This window comes from Rhinolophus sinicus, linkage group LG10, assembly GCF_036562045.2.
Source record: "Rhinolophus sinicus isolate RSC01 linkage group LG10, ASM3656204v1, whole genome shotgun sequence".
Classification (NCBI taxonomy): Eukaryota; Metazoa; Chordata; class Mammalia; order Chiroptera; family Rhinolophidae; genus Rhinolophus; species Rhinolophus sinicus.
The window spans coordinates 5424736-5447738 of record NC_133759.1 but is presented as its reverse complement, the minus strand read 5'-3'; the positions used below and the strand labels follow the sequence as shown (position 1 = coordinate 5447738).

At 43.9% G+C, this 23003-nt stretch overlaps 1 protein-coding gene across 10 annotated transcripts in view; it reads left to right on the top strand.

Moving 5' to 3' along the window:
• The window catches only part of DOCK3 (dedicator of cytokinesis 3), a 292122-nt gene that overhangs the window by 202328 nt on the left and 66791 nt on the right, over positions 1–23003 (top strand). For all 10 annotated transcript variants that reach the window (XM_074312252.1, XM_074312255.1, XM_074312249.1 and 7 more), the window contains 11 exons: positions 1409–1533; positions 3004–3166; positions 3676–3782; positions 4277–4448; positions 4787–4884; positions 6581–6664; positions 7696–7796; positions 11319–11400; positions 15666–15836; positions 18676–18868; positions 21633–21760. In XM_074312252.1, the coding sequence (XP_074168353.1) occupies positions 1409–1533; positions 3004–3166; positions 3676–3782; positions 4277–4448; positions 4787–4884; positions 6581–6664; positions 7696–7796; positions 11319–11400; positions 15666–15836; positions 18676–18868; positions 21633–21760 (1424 nt within the window). The remainder of the gene's footprint in view (positions 1–1408; positions 1534–3003; positions 3167–3675; positions 3783–4276; positions 4449–4786; positions 4885–6580; positions 6665–7695; positions 7797–11318; positions 11401–15665; positions 15837–18675; positions 18869–21632; positions 21761–23003) is intronic.

The following is a 23003-nucleotide window of genomic DNA, read 5'->3' as shown; positions in this document are numbered from 1 at the left end:
GCTTCCAAAGAATTGCTTCTTCCCACTTGAGCCAGAGTGTCTTGAGAGTTTCATTATGTGACCAGATAACCATGACTGCACTCCTGGGATAGGAAAGCAACCTGAAGAATGGAAGTTCTGGTCATGAAGACGCCAAACACCAAAGATACATGCTTGTCCTGACCTACTGATTGCTGTGTCGTGCGTAAGAGACCTTCAGACACTTCTACAATTAGAGAGGTAGCCAGCGCAGAAAAGAGGCTATTGTCAGATCTCTGACCAAACCCAAAAGATCACTTGCTAACCAAAAACCAAACCTGTTTATGTCATTGTGAATGCAAGTAATGAGTATATTTAGATGTGCCATTTCTAAGAAATAAAACAAAGAATTCCTGGCGTCTGAATTGGCTTGCTTTGCAAGTTACTTGTTCCCTCATCTCTCAGTTGATTTCTTCAGGCTGCTAATACATCTTCCCTTTGGCCCTACCTGATTTTCCTTTGCCATTTTCTTCCCTGGAACATTTTTCCCCCACAATCTTTACTATGTTTTTTTGAAAGTCAAAAGCCCTTCTTTAGAATGTGTGGATAAAACTTGTCAGTTGCAGATTTAGAATCTTAGAGTAGCCTAAATATGCTCATCTACACGAACAGCCAATCCCATCCCCCTGAAAAAGGCAGACGTGACTTAGGTCGTTTCAGACTTGCAGTTTGAGCTTCTCCAACCTGTTTCGAGCAGCAAATACAGCAAAGTGGGCTGGAGTCAGAGCACCAGGAAGCAGGAGCACAACAAGTTGTCACCCCGGCGCCATAGCACTTGTGCTTCTGGAGAATCACCTGGTCTCAGAGCACTTGCAACAAAGAGAAGAAAACTGACAGGTAGTCCAGTGACCCCTGCCTGGCACTCCAGCAGGGCGTGGGATTTGGAGCTAGGCCTCCAGAAGGAAGAAGTAGTGTATCCTCTAGTCAGACTCAGAACGGCTGAGGGTTGCAGAAAGAAAACCTATAAAAGAAAAGAGAAATGACTTTTTTTTTTTTTTGAGGGAAAGAAGGAATTAGAAGTTAAGACAGACACGTGATTAAAATAAGTGTCACTCCTATTGATTCTAACATTTTTCCTCTGTGGGAGGCGTAGTTTGCAGCTGCTCGCCTGAGCAGTCCCCTGCAATCTGAAAGATGCTCCCCTGCACCGCCCTGTCCCTACCTGGACGAGCTATGGTAACACCTTCAGAATTCAGACTTAGTACATGACTGAACAACCTGAGTATCACTCCACTGATACTGGTAGGATGTCCATCGTTATTAACCAAGCTTGGAATGCCCTGAGCACCCACCTGAACCCTGGAGGATCCAATTGCTAGCCTGGTCCTCCATGCAGATGGGACAGTGTGGCTTCTGTGGTCATGAAGACATGGCATTTCTTTCCCCACAGGTGATATCCGCAATGACCTGTACCTAACCCTGGAGAAGGGGGATTTTGAGAGAGGAGGAAAGAGTGTACAAAAGAATATTGAAGTGACCATGTACGTGCTTTATGCAGATGGAGAAATCCTGAAGGTAAGGCTTGCCAGTTTGGAATGGAAACGAATCCTATAATAATCCTAGTACTTCTGTGGACTTTGTCCAGAGAGCTGTTCTCCCAGGCAGGACTGAACTCAGATCACCCCTATGCATTCTTCTCTGCCTTTTCTTTCCTGCGAGGAAACCCTATGCATGCTTTGATAATAACTCTCAGTGTCAGTTAGCCTTGTTAGAAATCCTTCTGTCTGACCTGAATCCTTCCTGCTCCAATTTAGACCTGTTCCCTCTAGTTCTGTCCTACCTGTTATTTCTTCCATTCCGCCTTGCACTGAGCTACCTACTTTTGATAACTGTTACTAGGTCCCACTCTTTTTATTCTTGAGCTAGCACAGGAAGTTATATGTGCTCTTTGGTCAACGGTAGGACGTAGGTACTAACTCTCTGGTGCCAAGTTATGTGACAACAGCACGCAACAGCTCAGCCCTAAAAGCTTACTTCCAGCCTGTGCACTACGAGGACACTGCCATTCCTCACTGACAGTGAAGACCTGGAGTGCTGTCAGTATGTCCATTTTCCCCTCAGTCATGTCATGGTAAGTCCCTGGCAATTCACCAGGCATCATTTGCGTAGCATTTGGTAGAAGGCAAATCAGTCTTTTACAGACCTCGTTTGTATATGTCGACAACAGCCTTGAGAGGTAGGCAGAACAGGAATGATCATCCACATTTTACAGAAGAAAAAGGTGAAATTAGTCAAAATTATCTCCCAAAGCCAGAGAGAAATAGAGGAGACTGTTGATGGTGGTAGAAATAATGATTTGTCATTTTAAAAACCCACCTTAAGGACATGGCCATTGTTTGCATGGATGTCATGCTGAGGTCAGCAGAGGCATCAGGTGTTCACACCAGCCCTGTGCAGATGGAGCTGCTCCTGAGTGGATGGCCTGCAGCTTCCTGTTCTCCAGGGAAGGGGCCTCGGCACTGCATCTTCGTGCCAATATTTGGGGACTGCGATCACGTTAGCTGTGGCCTACCTTGTTTATAGCCAAGGACAATCAGCTGAGGGCAACCTAAAATGCCAGTGCAACACTGAGCTAAGGAAGATTAACAAACAAGCTCTCTCCACCTTCCTGTTGTTTTTCTGATCGGACAGTGCCGTGTACAGCGGGCTTCCCCCATGCAGTTCACTGTTGCCTTTCTGAGTGAGGGTGAGGACCTACCATAGTGAGGCAGACGCACCACCCAGCTGCCCTCGGGTTTACTGCGTAGCGTGTGTGGTTACATCGGCCTCACGGAAAACAAGGGGCACTGTGACTGCCTACTCCTATACCATCTACACTGTTCTCTCCAAAAGTATTGAATTTCAGCCAAATCAGTTTTCTCATTTTATAGGTTGGGCCTGGTGGGAAAGTGAGAGCTGCACAAAGGAGAAAGCGAAGGGTCCTAGTGACAGAAATCCAGGGCTCCCTCCAGGAAGATGACACTTTATTTTGCTCCTCTCTCCCAGGATTGCATCAGCTTGGGCTCAGGAGAGCCAAACAGGAGTTCCTACCACTCCTTCGTCCTCTACCACAGCAATAGTCCTCGCTGGGGGGAAATTATCAAACTGCCCATCCCCATCGACCGGTTCCGAGGCTCCCACCTGCGCTTCGAGTTCAGACATTGTTCCAGTGAGTGAGACTTCTCTCCACATTCCTTTGCGGATGTGAATATAACTCTTTCCTCTGGGACAAAATTGAGAGGGTTCTTATTATTGGGGCAAGAAAAGGAGTTGTAAAGAAATAACTACGCAGAGATGGGCTGTCATCAGAGGCTGTGTGGACAGTGGTTTAAAACCATGGTATTGGTTCTCGTAGTGCCTGACCTGGACACGGGTAATTCCCACTGTCGTTCTCCTTTGGGTATTTTCTTTGTATGTGTTAAACTGCTTCTTAGAGAGCCCCGGGCTTAGCAAGACCAGCAGTGTAGTTTCTGTTTGGATCTAAGGAGCCTATGTACTGGGATGTAAGTGGAAACAGCACAGTACGTTTCTCATTGTTCCTGCAGTCAGGTTGCTATCTAATTAATGAAAGTAAGGGGCAAAGAAGTAAAGAGCAGAGGTGATAAGCACAAAGGCAGTTTCTACATTTAAAAAGCCAAGTGGAGGGCAGAAACAACTAACACTTGGCTCTCACTGCAGCGAAGGACAAAGGGGAGAAGAAGCTCTTTGGCTTTGCATTCTCACCTCTGATGAGGGACGATGGCACCACCCTCTCAGATGACATCCACGAGCTCTACGTGTACAAGGTATGGGGCCTGGCTGTCCTCACCTCCCTCACCACCGGAGGCCACTCTCACATGGTTCTCAGTTAGGTGGTTTGCTGTGAGTGGGCCAGAGGATCCAGGGTGGCGTGCTGGTGGGTGACAGCAGGCTTTTGTCTTCTGAATAACTTCCTCCCGCAAGTAATGTCAGTAGGCCCTTTGTTTCCCACCTCCCACTCTACCAGTAGTGGAAATCTGTTGCTCACCCCTGTGTGCCGTTGTGGCCTTGGCTAGTGTAATCGGAGACCTGCTATTTGAGATCATGGTTCAGTCAGCTGTCACACCATAGCTGCCACCCGAGGTTGCCTGCACACCAGGTGGAGGCCACATGCAACTGCCATGTTTCTTTTAAAAGGCGTGCCAACCATTCTAGGGGTTTCTGGACAGAGAGCAAACATCAACCAGAAATGCCCAGGGACATGAGTTTTACACGTGGCTCGGTTCAGGAACCAGTCTGTGTTCTGTACCTTTGCCTGCAGTGTGATGAGAATAGCACGTTTAACAACCACGCTCTGTACCTGGGTCTGCCCTGCTGCAAAGAGGACTACAATGGCTGCCCCAACATCCCCTCCAGCCTCATCTTCCAGCGCAGCACCAAAGAGTCGTTCTTCATCTCCACGCAGCTCTCCTCCACCAAACTCACCCAGAACGGTAGGTGCGCGCGGGCTGGTGTCCTCCCTGCCTCAGTTGCTGCTTCCATGTTGTTGATGGACGTATGTTAAGGGAGACGTTACTGTCATGCCACAACGAGGGGATTCTTTTCATTTGAAGTTGAAGGAATCACTTGGCAGTAGCAGCCTGTGAGGTTTCCCATGGTTTCAGCAGCTTCCGAGTTCACAGATGCGTGTTTGGCCTTGACCTCAGCACTAAAGAGGCTGTTTGTTGTAAGGCTCATAGCTATTTCTGTTTCTCTAGATCTCACCTGTCCATGGCTAGGAAATTCCTACAGGACAGGCAAAGGGTTCACCTGTTTTGGGCTTGCTTTCTAGTGGACCTCCTTGCTCTGCTGAAGTGGAAGGCCTTTCCAGACAGGATCATGGACATCCTAGGGCGGCTGCGGCATGTCAGCGGGGAGGAAATTGTTAAGGTATGGCTTCGCACAATTCACACATGACGCCTGAGCAAGAATCCGGCCAGAAGGCCTTACTTCCTCTTGATTTCTGCCAGTAGGCTTCTAAGACCATTTCTCACAATATAGAATTACGTGAATTACATGAGCAGAAATAAAGTATTTTTTCTTATTTTTCAGTTAGCTTCTTTTTTTAAAGTAGTTATCACATCAGGTTTATTACCTTATAGAAACTATTTATAAACCCTATTTTCTGACTTGTTTTTCTTCCTAGAAAGCAAAATGATAATTAAAGGGTAATAGTACAGCATTCTCTTAGGAACAAGCCCAGTGTGTTATGCTGCCTGCATTCCTTTAGGTCTCTGTCCCTTTCCTGGGATAGAGACCAAATCTTAAGAAGGCTACTTGTCCATCAGTGAGCATTCTTAGCGCTGCCATTGCAATTATCAAATCAATTAGCAGATGCACTGTCTGTTCTTCCCTCTCACAGCTGCACTGACTCAGTAATAAACAACAGGGGTCCCCAAATGAGGAACAGTTTCAAAGTCTGTGTCCTCTGGACTTTTATGAAGTCTGGTATGAATTTGGTTTTAATCAATTGGATCATAGTATCATAAATTTTTGAAATATCTCTTAACAAACAAGCTGTTATAATAGTAGCTTTTGAAATTTAAGATAAATTCATACTCGGCATTTTTGCCTTCTGAACATATGAAAAGTATCAGCCAGTAAACAGACAAGGTATTAGAAAAGTCTTATGATCTTTTTAAGGCTGAATTGTATTCCTCACAAGAGAACATTCTAAAACCAGTAGATCTGGTTTTAGCATCAATAATTTGTCTCAAGCCAGCCAGAAAAGAATGTGAAGTGAATATGCTAGCATTTTAAAGTATCCTTTTACTTCTTACTGGAAAATTTCAAAGATACACAAAAGTAGACAGAATAGTATAAAGAACCCTATACCCATCACCCAGCACCAATAGTCATCAACCCATGGCCACTCCTACCCACCAAACATCCCCATCCGTGCCTCCCACCTTACATTGTTTTGAATTAAATTGTAAACATTGTATCATTAAATTGCATTTTGACCAACAGAATGTTAGATATGATTTTTAAAAGACTACCAGCATCTGTGAGTATTTTTTATTCTTTCTCTTGGTTTTTGCATCTTAGAAAGAAAAAGTCACATGCTCTCAAAAATAAACTTCTCCCTTCTCCAGGGATACTAATTTCTAAACCAAAAAAATAGTACTGTAAGTACGGCCTGGCTTGTCATATCCTCATTCAAATGTCCTCTACAGAGTTAGGCCACAGTAGAGGGCAAGGGGCTGGTAAACTCTTTGGGATCCCACTAAAGTTAGCTCTTTTTCTCAAAAAGAATTTGGCATCAGAATCATTTAGATTGTCTTGATTTCAAAATTGCTATCCTTTATGGATGGACTAGGTTTTATAGGTAATTGCTCTTCTCTTGGAGTTTATCACTTACCCAACAGGAAAAGCCTCCCTATAGGCCTTTGGGCTGTCAGCAAACAGCCCACGTCCACCCAGTTACCCCTTAGCTAGGTGGAGGTGGGTACTAGAGTATTAAGTGGTGGTTTGAGGTTTTAGATCTTTGACACTGTTTATTGGGAGATGAATTCGTCTGTGTGTGGAATTTGACCACGTGTATAGGCCCTAAGACCTGAGCCGTCTGGTTTTTATGCTATTGCAGTTCCTGCAGGACATCTTAGATACGCTGTTTGTGATTTTGGATGATAACACAGAGAAATACGGCCTGTTGGTGTTTCAGTCTTTGGTAAGTCTCATCTTTCCCGATTTTTTCATTTTTCCTGTCACATATTTGTTAGAGTGAGTCAGCACAAAGTTCAGATGTTTCCAATAGCAAAAGGACTGAGGAGCATCCCCCAAAAAGACCAACCGACCAACCTACCAGGAAGATCCCTATAAGCTCAAATGTGAAGAATTGAGCATGGTCAGGTCTGGGCTTCAGCTTTGTGGTGCAGGGACAGTCTTAGCACCACTGCACAGCTGCCTGGCTCCAGAACGAGTGGCCTACACCAACACAAGGCCCAGAGACAGACAAAGGAAACCAGACGGCCCATTTTTCACTTAGAAAGTCGGCTACAACCACCAGGAAAAGCAGAGACTCACTTGTGTGGTCTGAGCATCACACTTTCTCCCTCTATGAAGTTGTTGAAGAAGGTTGTTGCTTAGTAAGAATGGATGTGATTGGAATGTTTAGTGTATTGGGCTTAACATACCCACTCACCCAGGAGTACTTCATGTTCAAGGAGAACCAGGTACTCCAAGTCCACCTGATAGATGAGGAGCAGAGGCGAGAGTTAGAATGGCACCTGCACAGTTTGTCCCTTTGGCTTTTCTTCTTCCTCATGTCCCTGGCCAGCCAGTCCCATTTCTGACAGACACAGCCTTTCATAGGCTAATTTGGCTCCAAGGACAATCTTTTTTTTCACCTCTTTTTTTCCAAGTTTTTTGGTGCCATGGTATGTATGCCACCTACACAGGTGTCATTTTGTCTTCCCCTAGTCCATGTTGTACCATCCAGCGTTATTGTGAAGGGAGAGGCTCAACGTGACACTGGCACAGATGAGCCCCAAGTCTGGATCGGGGACCCAGGGGTGGTAGGAACAGAACAGACAAGACAGAAATCCAGACACAGAATGGAAATCTTACGTGCACTGCCAGTGGGGAACACTAGAGAAAATAGTGACAGTTTGCCATTCCTTGAAGAAGCAAGAGTTCTGTTTTCTGTTGGGGATAGGTCTGAGGGCTCCAGTGACCCCTGGTACCCTCTGTCTCTCCCAGGTATTCATCATCAACCTGCTCAGAGACATCAAGTATTTCCACTTCCGGCCTGTAATGGATACGTATATCCAGAAACACTTTGCTGGAGCCCTGGCATACAAGTAAGAGGCTAAAAAAAGGTCACCATTCATTCAGCTGACCTTTTTTTAAAACTTCATTTACTTTTTTAATTGTGGTAAAATACGCATAACAAAGTTTTCCATCTTAACCATTTTTAAGTGTACAGCTGTCATTAAGTACACCCACATTGTTGTACAGCCATCACCACCATCCATCTCATTTCATCTTGCAGAACTAAAACTCTATACCCATTGAACAATAACTCCCCATTTCCCCCTTCCCCCAGCCCCTGAGCAACCACCATTATATTCTGTCTATTTTTTTCTTTTTTATTATGTCTCTTTGAATTGCCTATTCTAGGTACCTCATATAAATTGAATCATACAGTAGTTGTCTTTTTGTGTCTGGCTTGTTTCACTTATCATAATGTCCTCAGTGTTTATCTTTGCTGTAGCATTCATCAGAATTCCCTCCCTTTTAAAGGCTGAATAATATTCCATTGTATGTCTATACCACATTTTATTTATCCATTCATTCACTTATCTATTGATGAACACTTGGGCTGCTTCCACCTTTTAGCTATTGTGAATAATGCTGCTATGAACATGGGTGTAAAATATCTCCTTGAGACTCTGCTTTCAATTCTTTTGGGTATATACCCAGAAATGGAATAGCTGGATCATATGGTAGTTCTTTTTTTAATTTTTTGAGGAACCACCATGCTGTTTTCCATAGTGGCGGCTCCATTTTACATTCATTCTCACCAACAGTACATAAGGATTCAAGTATCTCCACATCCTCTCCAACACTTACTATCTTACTATTTTCTATTTGGGGTGTGTATGTGTGTATTTGGTGATATTTTTTAAAATATATATAGTAGTCTTTCTAGAGGTGGTATCTCATTGTGGTTTTAATTTGCATTTCTCAAATGATTAGTGATGTTGAGCATTTCTTTATGTACTTATTGGCCATTTGTATGTCTTCTTTGGAGAAAAATCTATTCAAGTCCTTTGCCTATTTTTGAATCAGGTTATTTGGTTATTGTTGTTGAGCTGTCAGAGTTCTTTATATATTCTGGATATTAACCCCTTGTCAGGTATATGATTTGCAAATATTTTCTCCTATTGCCTTTCACTCTGTTGCTGGTGCCCTTTGTGCACAGAAGTTTTCAGTTTTGACGTGGTCCAGTTTATGTATTTTTAAAATTTTGCTTCCTGTGCTTTTGATGTTGTATCCAAGAAATCACAGCTAAATCCAGTGTTAAGATTTTCCCCAGTGTTTTTGCCTAAGTGTTTTATAGTTTTTGCTCTTACATTTAGGTCTTTGATTCATTTTGATTTAACTTTTGTTTATTGTGGAATATAAGAGTCCAACTTCATTCTTTTGCATGTAGATATCCAGTTTTTCCAGTATAATTTGTTGAACAGACTGTTCTTTTCCCCATTGAATGGTCCTGGTACCAGTGTTGGGAATAATTTCACCATGCACACAGGTTTATTTCTGGGCTGCTTTATTCTGTTTGTGTATGTGTCTGTCTTGATGTCAGTACCACACTGTAACTTTTGATTACTGTACCTTTGTTGTAAGTTTTGAAATCAGAAAGCGTCAGTTTTCTAACTTTGTTCTTCTTTTTCAAGATTGTTTTGGTTATTTGGGGTCCCTTGAGATTCTATCTGAACTTTAGGATGGTTTTCCTGTTTCTGCAAAAAATTCCATTGGGATTTTGATAGAAATTGCATTCAATCTGTAATTTACATCAGATAGTATTGACATCTTAACAGTATTAAGTCTTGCAATCCATGAACATAGATGTCTTTCCATTTATTAGTATCTTCTTTAATTTCTTTCAGCAATGTTTTGCAGTTTCCAGAGTACAAGTCTTTCACCATTTTGGTTAAGTTTATTTCTAAGTATTTTATTCCTTTTTGATGCTTCTGTAAATGGACTGTTTTCTTAATTTCCTTTTTGGATTGCTTATTGTTTGTGTATAGAAATGCAACTGATTTTTGTATATTGATTTTGTATCCTACAACTTTGCTGAATTCATTTATTAGTTTGAAAGTTTAGTTTTGTGGAATCCTTAGGCTTTTCTACATATAAGATCATGTCAGCTGCAAACAAAGATAATTTTACTTCTTCTTTCCCGATATGGATGCCTTTTATTGCTTTTCTTTGCCTAATTGCTCTTCAGTACTATGGTAAATAGAAGTGACAAAAGTGGGCATTCTTGCCTTATTCCTGCTCTTAGAGGAAAAGCTTTCAGTCTGTAACTGTTGGGTGTTATTACTAACTATGGGCTTTCAGCTAACATTTTACAGCATAGTATCTTCCATAGTTGTCATACTTTTTCTTCTAAGAAATGATGGCAAAACTGCTAAAAATAAGTCTTGCTTTTTCCATGAGAAACATGTGAATAGCTGAATAGAGCACTCACAAATAAATGTCAAAGAAATGAAAAGACAGTTGATAAAAGAGATAATATAAATAGTAAACATGGGAAACACAGGTTATATAAAATAATTACAGCAATTTTTTAAAAGTCACCATTTTCTTCTATGGATTTAGCACAATTTTCAAAAACAAATACAGCCCAAGGGTGGTAAGGCTATAGAGTCACTGAAACAGTGACACATTGATGTGACTTTGGAGAGCAGCACTGTGCTATGTGTTTTCCACCTGTCATCTCATTCATCTTCCAATACCTTTGAGATGTACTATTGTTTCCTCCATATGTTAAACAAAGAGAAAGAGTCATAGAGGGATCAAATAACTTGCCCAAGAATACAGAGCTAGAAACTGGCAGGCTCCAGATAGGAACCCTGCTGTCTGACTAGGGCTTGGGCTCTTGACCTCTATGCTCTGTTGCCATGTAAATGCGCAGGCCTTCTGACCCTATACAGTGGTACCTCAGTTTTCGAACATAATCCACGAGTTCTGAAACGTTCAAAAACAGCCAACAGCTAGGCCTCAGGATCTTGCTCTCAGCGGAAGCCATGTGACATGTTCGACTTCTGAGTCGTGTTTGAAAAACGAAGCATTTACTTCCAGTTACGGCATTCATAAACCAAAATGTTTGTCAATGGAGACATTTGAAAACCAAGGTACCATTGTAATTCCATTTCACTCAGGTGACTTGGTCCTAAGGAAATCAAATAGATGGGGTGAAGGTCAAGCAAGGAGGGACACGAGGGCTCGACACCTTCATGCAGGGTCTAACATTTACTAGTCATTGTTGTATGTTGTAGAGACAGCAGTTTTAGACAAAACAAAAATATGCATACAGACCAGACTTTGGGAAAACTTTCTTGTCATTAAAGAAATGTGTGTCAGGGAGAGTGGTACAGAGTGATTATAATTACTAATTAAAGTGGAGCAGCTGTTTGTGGACAAGGAGTGTCTGGTCTCAGGTGACCCAAAGATCCCACAGCTATGATGGATGTATCACTCCATTCTAGCTCGTCAGCAGGATATTTCCTGTGTGGCTGGTTCACGGCTGCAAACATTTCAGGCTGCATTGCTCATGGATTAAAGTGGGGTTTCTGGAATTGTTCTCTTCCCAGGGAGCTCATCCGCTGTTTGAAGTGGTACATGGACTGCTCAGCAGAACTGATTCGGCAGGACCACATTCAGGAAGCCATGCGGGTAACGTACTGAACTCGCTGTACGCAAGTGACCCACCCCTGCTGTCCTTTGTGAGTAACCCCAGCGGTATAGTGTGCAGGACAAGTGTGGACTTCCAGTACACTGGCCTGCTTTCAGGAACGCTCTGGACCACATAATTCCCCTTTCCTACCTCAATTTTGCCCCAGAAGAGACTTCTTCCTGATGATGTTATGTTAAAGCAGGAGGGAGGAATGCACACGGCTCCTGGCCAGCCTCTCCGTGTTATGCTGGCAGCATCAGCCTTTGCTTCCACAGGCTCACATTCATATCTCCTTCTCAGGCAGTGTTGGTGCTATTGATTAGAATTGATTAGAACATTGATTAGAATTAAGATCTTCTGATACTTTTTCCTTCTTCAGTAGTTACTAAACATTGTTTTTAGAGCTGTGTTAAATAAAAAGAGCTGAACGGATGCTCGGGAATGCTGAATGGAGATGTTGAGAAGAAAATAATCTTAAAACCTTGATCTTTAGAGGAACCCAGCGTCCCCCATGGCAACACCCCTGCTAAGATAGGTTGCATGACAAGGCAGCCTTTTACATTGTTGGGCAGCTCCCATTTATACGGGACCATCTTCATTGTGAGTTCACTTCACTTTCTAGTAACTTCTTTGCATGGCTACTGCTTCTACTCTGGAGAACAACGTATAAGAATGTTGATCCCTCTTTTGCTCAGTTGTTCTCCAGACAGCTATTAGAAGAAAGCTGTCATAGCCTCTCGGGACTCATATAAAGCAAGTCCATGCTTTTTTCTTTCCTTGTTCTAGAGTTACTTTTGTTTTGGTTGCTTTTTAACCATGTCTTTCCTGCCCTTTCTAGTTAGCAATAAAAGAAGAATGGCAGCCAAGTAATTCTGCTTTTTCTCTGTCCTCTTTTACTATCACAGCATCTGTTCTAAGTACCACTGGGCCTGTGATTTTGTTGTTCTTGGCCACATGGTAACAGGTAATACAGATGCTTCCCCAAGCAGCATCAGATTGAAGAGACAAAATAAATCATAGATCCATGTTTTCCTCGCTTCCTCTTTGCATATTTTGTAAAAATCTAAAGCCACAAGTCTCATTTCTGTCCTCCTTTATACAGTACATGTCTACAGAGAATCAGCATCTGTCGTGGGTGCTGAGATGCGAAGAGGAGTAAGACGGGCCTCTCCCTTGAAGAACACATGTCCAGTGTCCCAGGGGAAGCACACACACAAACACAGGTGTAGAGCAGGTCCTGCGTATGATGTGAGGGCAGGACCTGGGTTCTGTTCTTCTCTGAACACCAGGACCTGTCAGGTGCCCCACATAATATCTGGGGGTGGGGGGTACAAGTGGAGTTATATGCAAAAGATTTTATGAGTCCATAAATTAATTCGTTAAGGATACTGGAGAAGGCCTCACAGAAGAAGTTGTTTTCTCTTAAGAATTACTCATTTAGTCATTTATTCAGTCAATATTGCTTGATACCTGCCAGGTGTCAGACACTGTATTAGCCCCTGGGGATTCAGCAGGGACCCAAGTTGCAAAGGCCTTCATAGCACTTCCATTCAAGTGGAGAGACAGACAATAAACACGTAAAACAGATAAATATACAAAGTTAGTGAAAAAAAGAAAACTTGATGAGTACTATAAAGGAAATAAACCAGGAAATAAGCCAGGGATAGAGTGGCTGGAAAGGAAGGTTTACATCAGATCAAAATTTTAGGGAAAGCTTCTCTGAGGAGGTGACCTCTGAACTGAAATCAGTGTTAAGAGCTGGGGACAAGCATTTCAGATGGAGGAAATAGCATGTTTAAAAACCTGGATGGAAAAGAGCTTGTGTTTTCAAGCAACCAAAAAGTGGCTGATGTGACCAAAACAGGCTTTCAAATGTTAGATTGGATGTGGGAGGTGACAGAAAGGAAGAATGGAGGCTGATTCCACGGGGTCTGGCTAATCAGCTGCGTTGATGGCAAGGTCACTTCTGGAAGTGCAGAATTCCTGGAGAAGACCAGGTTTGGGTGGGCAGAAGGAAGCGTTGCATTTAGGGGAGCACCTTCCTGAGGTACTTCGTACTTGTTCTTGCCATTTCAAACTTGGTTGAATGCCATCCAAGACTACTGCATCTAGTACTGTGGCTTTATCAGGCCCTTTCCCGGCTTCATCAAGATTCAGTTTACAAGTCCTCTTGACCAAACTAGTAAGTCTCCATCTGACCCTGTTGTTCTCCTTCCTCACAGGATGTGTGTGCTCCTGACCGGGCCCCTCTCATGCTGGCATCATGTGGTGTGGACCAGGAAACCTCCTCTCTTTTATTGCTCTGATTCACTACATCTGGCCATTCTTATCCCGTCTCTTCTTTCACTTTCTGAGTTAGGACCTTTCCAAGAAAGTTCTACCGCTAAAGAAGATGAAAGTAAAAGAGACCTTTATTTTCTTACTTGGTTCTGTTTGTTCCCTTGTGAATGACCTGTAGGGGATGTCCTTGGTGAGTTTGAGGACAGCTTTCAGCAAGGTTTTCCAGAAAGATAGCACACGTCTCACTGCAGAGCTACCTCAGGTCCTTACCAAGGAACCATGAGGAGGAAAGAGAGGGCACAGTGGCTCTCTTTGATAGAAAGGTTGTAATAACTTTTAGGACCTCTTTTCCTTTCAGGTTTCTTAACTTAAGTAGAAACGGACACAGCAACTCCTTGAGCCATAGTTAAGCGTTCCATTGTCTCCACACCGGGTCGGGAGCACCGTTGAACTTTGAAGAAATTCTGTAGGATCCATCCCTCACCTTCTACTGCATTCGTCCACCCTCCCCTCCTTCTCTAGTTGCATCTGTCAGAGGTGCTCCTGGCCAAGCTGGTGCTGACTGCAAAAATACAGAGGAACGGGGCAGGGGAAGTCAGCTGCTGATGGATGACTGGAAGTGGACTTGTTTCCATGCTCTCATCCCAGTTTTCATGGGGCCATCTTGAACACCAGCCTCTTGCTCCTCTGTGAGGTGTTTTTTGTTTTAGAACTTAATGGAGGAACTAAGCCCAGGAAGTGCAGGTGACTTGCTGTATGGTTCTGCCTCTCACTCTGACACTAATGGAGGTTTCAAGCCACTCAATACATCTCTTATGGTAGCTGTTTCAAACTGAAAAAAACTGGTAATGACGAAAACATTTGCCTTTTAAAAATTAGACTATGTAACGCAGACTTTCCAGGTTCTTCACAGACCAGGCATTAAAAGGCCAGTGAACAGAAGCTGTAGCATTTATGGAGATGAGGCTATTTCTACACTGTAACTTCCACACAATCTCCTGGTACAAGCCTCGGAAGACACATTTTTCTGAACTAGCCATTCTCTAGTGCCAACTGAATTTTGTGTGGGACAGAGAGAGAGAGAGAGTTTTGCTTTGCCAAACCTTCTGACATGGATAGACCATGAAAAGTAGCTTTGGAATTGTTTCCTGTTACGTATTTCAAATAACTGAGCTCCATTTGTTTCATCCTTAGATCAGTTTCTCCCCAGTGTCTGCCTTCCCGATGTCTGGGAATATGTGGCATTTCTTTGATTAGAAAGCATAGTCTTGGATCTTGAATCTGGTCTTTCAAAAGTGAATGACTCTGCTCATAGCACGTGCCACGCTGCAGAGACTCCTTAAAGTCAGATTCTGCTCCCAAAACCTGTTCTGGGAACTTGGTCTTCTGTACTGTTTGTGAACTGTTTATGGCAGGTTGCCTGGTCTAGAAGATGGGTGGGGAGTGGATGTGTCAGGTCCACTGACTGCTATGCAACCTGGGGCAAGTTTTCTCTAGCCTTGACCTGTGGTGAGAGGGCTACCACTGTCAGGCCCCAACTATATCTCAGAGATGCAGACGATGCCTTAAAGGGCTTCCTTTTTAGAATAAATTCAGGAGAGGTTCTTACAGCATTGCCTTTGGAGGTTCTTAGTTCCAGACCTGAAAAAACAAATGCAGAAAAGTTGAATTTTCTTTTGATCATGGATGTTCTTGGATTCAGCTGTTTCCGTGACAGTCTGTGGTTCCTCAATTCCAGAATCGCAAAAAACAGTTGTGAAGTAAACTGACGGTTCTCTCAGTAAGAAAACCACTGCTGCTCAGTGACCACTTGGACTTTGAGAAAAGTTTTAAAAAATAAATAAAATGCTTGTCTCCACCGTTGGAATTGTCCCTCACCTGATTTTAGTGTAGAATTTGCTATTACTCTGCCCTTCATTCCCTGCCATGTTAGTTCCTGGCTATCTTTAACCCCTTTGCATCCCTTTTTCTCCCACACCTCCAGGCCTTGGAGTACCTTTTCAAGTTCATCGTGCAGTCAAGGATCCTATACTCACGAGCCACCTGTGGGATGGAAGAGGAGCAGTTCCGGTCCAGCATCCAAGAACTTTTCCAGTCCATCCGGTTTGTGCTCAGTCTGGACAGCAGAAACTCAGAGACACTCCTGTTCACTCAGGTCTGTGAACTGCAGGGACGTTTTGCTGCTAGATTCCTGTTTGTCTTAGCAGGTGGTTTCTTTGTCCTCTGTCTTACAGAGTCAAAGAAGCCCTGCCAGGCTCCTGTGTGTTGATTAAGGGTTAACTTACAAGGAAATACCAAATAGAACGAAATGCTGCTTTTCCTTCAAAGCCAGCCAGGCCCCAGCTACCAAATAGAAAACAGACCAATGCCTTCATGGCCGCGAAGAAGCACCAGTGTGTTCTCAGGAGCCCTCCTTAGGCCGCGTTTATGTAGCTGCCATCTTTCAGTTGGTGATGAACATCTTACTTAACAGAGGACGTTCAGAATGTCTAGGGAATTTCATCTCCTAGTCACTGTTTTCATTTTAAAAACTTTAGTGCTTGTCCATTCCAGCAGTTAAGAGTGAAATAGGTTGAAAAACAGCAGAAATAACTGGAAAACTTTGGTCAAGAATTAGGATTAGATTCTATTAGAAATGTCAGTGTGGGAAGGAAATTTGCTTTCTTATATTAAAAATATCTGGTCAGCTAAGCTATTACCTTTTCAATGCAGTCTCACCCTAGAAAGGATCAAGGATATTGGCCAAGTAACCCCCGTCACAAGGGGGTTATTTTCTCTTATAAGTAAATGTCAGAATTGTATCTAATGGATTACACTTCTCTGATTTTTTGAAGCCAGTTATTACGTCAAAACCTATCAGCAAAGACCAGATAGCCTCTCTCATGTCCTTTCATTCAATCGCTGCCAGGACTGTTATGGGTGCAAATGTATGTTTAAATGTCTCATTTAAGATTGGAATAGTCTGCTTTTTTTATTTTCCACTTGACTCTGTGTTGCCCTGTGATGCCAATTAACTTTAGGCCCCTTGTCCCAGAGGATAGGTAAGCAACTGGGAGCTAGACTATAAAAAGTGGAACTACATCAAGGACGCCAGGTGCCTCTCGAAGAAAGCCTCCTTCTGTGGTGTCCCCTCCTAAGTACCCCAAACAACTCATCTTCCTCCTCCCTTCTCTCCCCAGCCCATCTGTTCCTGCCAACAGGGGCCCAGGACTCCTCCACTCAACCTGCAAAGAAAGGGGGAGCGCAGAGCTAGCTAGCAGAGCAAGGCAGATATGAGAACTCAGCAGTGCCCTGGATTCAGTAGCCGATCCTGCCACATCAGGGTAACGAGCTGAGATCTAGTCTCAACTTAGACCTGACCTGCTTCTTTGGTGCCACGCTCATGATTCATGAGTTTCAGAAAGCTCACCAATTATATTGTTCAGTCAGACTGTATGTCTCTGATTGATTCTGACCAGTCGGAGATGTCAGGGTGCAAGCGTCCTGGTTTCCTGGTGCATAAGTATAGGAAGTCTCATTATACTTCAGAGCCAATCAGCTGCTGCTTATTTTGATTATGAAGTACCTGCTTTCCCCCCTTTCTCTCTTTTATCTAGCTGCTTGTGACAATATGTTTTTGTGCTGGTTCTAATTACAGCAAAATGACTTCCTTGATATCCCAGGGAGTTATGAATCTTCAGATAGAATTCATGTAAGTCCTGTGCTTGGGCCCGAACAGGGACTGCAGTATGACAGACCTGTGCATTACTCCCTTATGGCATAAATTTTCACTCACTCTAGGTCAGTGTCTACTGATGAAGCCGTCAAGTAGACACAACTTAGGAAGAGTGCATGTCCCCTTCTTATCTCGAGGTGACGTTCCATTTCCCTTTGGAAATCTTGGGTTAATAGTGTAAGAGGACTGAGAAGTGGAAAAAGCCTCCTTCCTGCTGCTTCCATTTAGACGACAGAGAAGAATAGAACCAGCATTTATTGAAGGTCTATTGTGTGCTAGGCACTCTACTGGAAATGAGCTTTATGCACCTCACTTTTTCCTTAGACCCATGCCAGGAGATGAATAATAGCATCATCCCACTTTATAGGTGAGAAGACGAAGGATTAGGCAGTAACTCACCCAAGGTTCTGTGGCAGATAAGTGGTAAAGCTGGGATTTGAACTCATGTCTAATTCCAAAACTCATTCTCTTTTTCCCATACTCCTCTGCCTCTCCAAGCCTCTGGAATTACTATCAGATTGTCCTCAAGAAGCCACCTCCTGGGTCTACCAGAGCTGAGATCCTAGAAGAGAAATCTCCAAACACACACACACCCTGGGCCATCTAGATCACTGAACTCTATGCCACCATCACTGAAAGTCCTCAAGAGTTCATGACTAAATCTACACATTTTCCATCCTTTGGATTTACACTTGAGACTGCCAGGCATCGCATATGAAGGAAATAATTTACAGAGTCTTCAGATTTCATGGTTTCAAATAAATGTCTCTGTCCTGGGCAAATGGTCCAGCTCTCAGCTGCATCGCTGGCTGCAGGGCTCTGAGCAGATTTCAGCTAATGCTGCTTGGAGCTGCTCAGCTCTCTCTGCCATACTTTCTTTGAGAGACTCCTGGTTTGAGTTTGGGACCAAAATTGGAAAGTCAAGAGCTTGATCATAGAGATAGACAAAAAATGTAAATCCATTTTATGAGCAAAACTACTATGGATATTAAGCCATGTTGAGGTGATTTTATATTCCCTTCTCTTACCAGCAGATGCCTTGGCAAGTTATGAAAGCTTCAAGTGGCCTGGGCCCCAGTCAGTTCTCTTATTTTGATTTCCTTTTTGGTTCTGCCTGCTCCATGTCCCCAGAGTGCTGCAAAGGCCAGGGAGGAGCCCACCCAGGGCACAGGCGCTGCAGTGCCTTCCCAGCTTCTCACCACTTTGTATCTTTGTCTGAGCATGCAAGATAGACACACACCAAACTCTGAGCTAACCCCAGCTTCACTTGCTTCTGCAGGCTGCACTCCTCAATTCCTTCCCAACCATCTTCGACGAGCTGCTGCAAATGTTCACCGTGCAGGAGGTGGCGGAATTTGTGAGGGGGACCCTGGGGAGCATGCCCAGCACTGTGCACATTGGGCAGTCGATGGATGTGGTGAAACTCCAGTCCATCGCCAGGACTGTGGACAGCCGCCTGTTTTCTTTCTCAGGTAAATCAAGTTGGGAGGAGAGTCAGGCTCACCTTTCCTCTTTTCCAGGGTGTTTGCCAGGTGGTGATCAAAGGCAGTTTTATCGACCATCATGCAAGAAGCCAGTGACCCTTAAAATGCAGTTTGGGTAAACTTTGTTAGAGAATGCAGCCAAGACCTGGGCCTACTGCCTCACTCAGAAGATAGTCCTGGGGGCACACGTGGGGTGGCCTGCAGAGCAGCCTGCAGGCCCACAAGTTGAGCCAGCTGCCAGGAATGGGGCCTTCCACACCCCCAGCAGGGGGGGAGAGCAGAGGGAAAGGAGGGGGAGCAAGAGACAAGGGTCAAGCCCAAGGCGATAAACAAAGTCAGGGAAATAAAAGAGACCATGAAGGGGGACCCTGAGGACCCGCTGTGCTTTCTTGGTTCTTTGTCTCACCAGTCAAATAGATTGCGTTTCCCCTTTGAAGGAGCCTCTAAGGATTAGACAAAGAGATGGACAGGGAGCCCTCCATGTCCCCAAAGAGGTCAGGACAGCTTCAGAAATACCATCAGCAGCCCAGGTAGCCTTTCAGAAAGAACCTTCAGATTCAGACCTGAAACCACATTGAACGTGATCAGCTTGAAGCTCAATGGCCAGATGTTAAGATCAATATGAGCCTGATCCTTTAAGCGGAATGTCGCTATCATAGAATAAACTTCTAGGGTACAGGAATAAACAGCAAAACAATTATTAGAATTGTCATAATTAGAATTTTGGGTAGGAAAATTTTTTTTTTAAGTTTGATTTTTGAAGTATGAGAACGCTAATTTCTCAGCCCAGTGCTGCACACGTTTGCAGTGCTAAATGGATGTTCTCTTTAATTCTGCTAATGTAGGGTATTGTTGTTGGTAAAACGGCCACCAATAAAATCCAATAAAATCAGCTTTTCTCTGCCAGTAACAATTTATGGTAAATACTTCTTTCTTCACCAGTTCCTGAATTAAAAGTTTTATCAGTGGTTGGGCCACCCTGTCACTGAGACTATTGCCCACAGTCAGGTTTTGTACACTGCTTTAAAAAGATGCTTTCTGGTGCCCCCCCCCCCCCCCCCCCCAGCCCTGCCTTTGCTCGGGGCCGCTCCAGACCATGTGTACTTTCTCTTCTAATAATGGCCTTGAGCCACTGCTTTCCACTTGGGCCCATTTTTACCTCTTTGAAGTGTACTTTTTCATCTAATAAAACTGTTTTTTCACTACTTAAAAAAAAAAGATGCTTTCTGAATCTCTGGAAAGGGGGAGAGCGGACTGCTCTCCCTGACCTACTTTATTTTTAATATTTTTGCATGTACTTGCTGCTTCCCATAATCATGTAAGAAAAATTGTTCTTAAACTTTATGTGGTAGTGGAACCATGTAATTGGATTTTGAGATGACAAGCCACCAGCAAACTTCTATTTGCATCTCACTTTCACTGACTGCCCAAATTGCAGCATCGTTCCTGAAGCAGAAGGATTTTTACCAGTGCTGTCATTTAACCAACACTTACATTCTCGGAGCACATTGGTTTGATCTCTTCTACAGCAGATTCTAGTAGCAAACTACTGTTTTGTCTGCAAGAAGCTATTGGTTGTTACAAATCCTACTATGTTGGTATATTGGTCTGCAAAATATACTATGAACTTCTTTTTCAGCCCAACATCTTTTTCAATATAGAAGAGCTGTCAGTCAATCTATTTTATTGGAACATAGTCTAAAGATTTGACAAGACAGTCCCAAAATCTCTCATGTGTCATGTAATTGGACTTCAGCTGAAAAAGATTTTCTTTCTGAATTTCATCCGGCACACTTAACTATGGTCAAATGTGAACAATAAATCCAAAGGCTGTGGCTTGTTTGTGTTACTGATAATCTGACTGAAGCATGCTGGCCAGGTCTGACGGTACCTGCAGGGCACCAGACACATGCTCACACTTGTATCCACTTTGTCTTCTCACCACAGTGTGAGTAAGTGCATATGAGGCCATTAGCACCTCATTCTACAGTGGTGGAAAATCAAGTCCATAGGAGGAATCAACCTGCCTAAGGTCTGAGAGTTAATAAAGTAGCTGGAACTCGGATTCAGCCTTCCTGAATTTAGGGTTCTAAATAGAGTCACCTCTGATGACAGTGCTATTAGGGTAACATTGAGGAGAAAGAAGAGAAGGACTGGCAATATGGGTTAGCTAATTATGAGAGGCTTATGACAAGACAGAAGTCCTGCTTCTGTTGTAATCATTGCTGAGGACACACCTAACACAGCTAGCATCCCACAAGCCTGAGGGGAATGTGAGGCCGTCCTCATGCCTGCCACAAAGTCAGTGCCCGGCCACCTAGCCAGGGCATCTTGAAGAGGGACCATTTATAACCCGTATTAAGTGTGCAGGTTCAGTAAATGCAGCTCATAGAACTATGTGTGTCATTTAAATGGAGTTTTCACTGTAAGCTAAGCTTTCCCTGTAGAGTCTAGTCATTAAACAGATTTCGTTTGGAAGCAGTATCCTAACATTCATCCCCCACAAAATACCATAGATACTAAGGCTTGAAATGAGAAAGAGGGAAAGAGAGATGGAAGGATAATACCGTGGGGTGTCTTAGAATGCCCGGGAAGTGGGCTTCCAGGCCCGCCAAAGGGAAGGGATGACCTCCAGCTTGGCTTCAGTCCCAGCCCCATCTGCTTCAGACCAGCCAAGTCCCACAGTGCCACTGGCTCCCAGAGGTCGCCAGTTCTCTGAAGGACTTCTTCACCTTTGTGTTTTCTCTCCCAGAATCCCGCCGCATCCTGCTTCCTGTGGTTCTCCACCACATCCACCTTCACCTGCGGCAGCAGAAAGAGCTGCTCATCTGCTCAGGGATTCTCGGCAGCATCTTCTCCATCGTCAAGACCAGCTCTCTGGTAGTGTCCCCTCACCCACTCCACCCCCTCAGCTCTGTCCCCTCTCGTGTTACTTGAGCCAGAGGCAGAGCGACAAAGATCTCTTTGTACATTTCTCAGTCAGAGAAGCTTTCATCAGTGACAGGAAGGTGCCCAAGTGAATGGAGGCCTGTGTGTGCCCAGCAGGCTTCTTAACACAACACAGTCTTGCTATTTTTAAAAGTTTCACTGCCGTAAATCCACCCAGAAACGTAGTTATCTGTAGTACCAGAACGCCCAATCCTGTGCTATGCCCTGTTTCTATGAAAAGGTGTTTAATTCTGCACCCCTGGGAGTGTTCTGAGGCTGCCCGTGCACGAACACAGAGAGGCAGGCAGACTGAGAGGCAGCTTGCTCATTCAGACTTTTCTGTCAGTTCCCTGGCAGCTTGATTCCGCCCATATGGCGTTCCTATACCATCCAGATGAGGTCAGGATGTATGAGAGAGAACTGTTGCCCACAAGCACGCTGAGCCTCATGGGATGGTAGAATTGTACTTTAGCGGCGAGGTTTCAGCCGGTAATGCTGGTGCCTATTTTCTTTCTTCTTTATCTTTTCTTTTAAAAAGAGATCTATGGTGGGAGGGTAGGGAGGGCAGGGAGGGGAGGAAAGACCTGTATCAGGCATGGATAAGGGTAGGAATTTATTTTAATGGGATTTATTTTATATATGTATTTATAATAGAAGAAACGCATATTTCTCCTAGAAAATTTGGAAACTACAGGAAAGTATAAAAAAATAAATTAAAAACAAAAATGAGTTTTTTATTACGCCATCTTATTAAGTTGAAATAAGGTTTTTGAAGAATGAAATTTCAGTGCACTTAAAATGAAGGCCAGTAGCCAGGTGATAAGAACATATGAGGTTAGGCTGCCGTGTGGAGCAGGACAGGTGCCAGAAAGAGAGTATGCTTGGTTTGAGCGGGATGCAGGGACCCAATAGGGTGCTCTGGTGTCCAGACTTAAAGTACCATCTGGGGATGGGCCCAGCTTGGCAGTGACTGTGATGGCTCTAGTGGCCCTATTGTTGGCTCTTGGCTCCAGGCAAGGCTTGGCAGCTCTCCGTGCCACCAGGCCTCCGAGAGGCAACATGAGGCGCATAAGGTCTCCTAGTAGTAGCCCAAGGTCAGACTTGAGGGAGTGGGCAATTAGTGCTGAAAGAAAGAAAAATTGAAGGATGAAAGAAAGGGAAGAGGAGGAATGGGAACAGGTAAAAAACCTGAAGG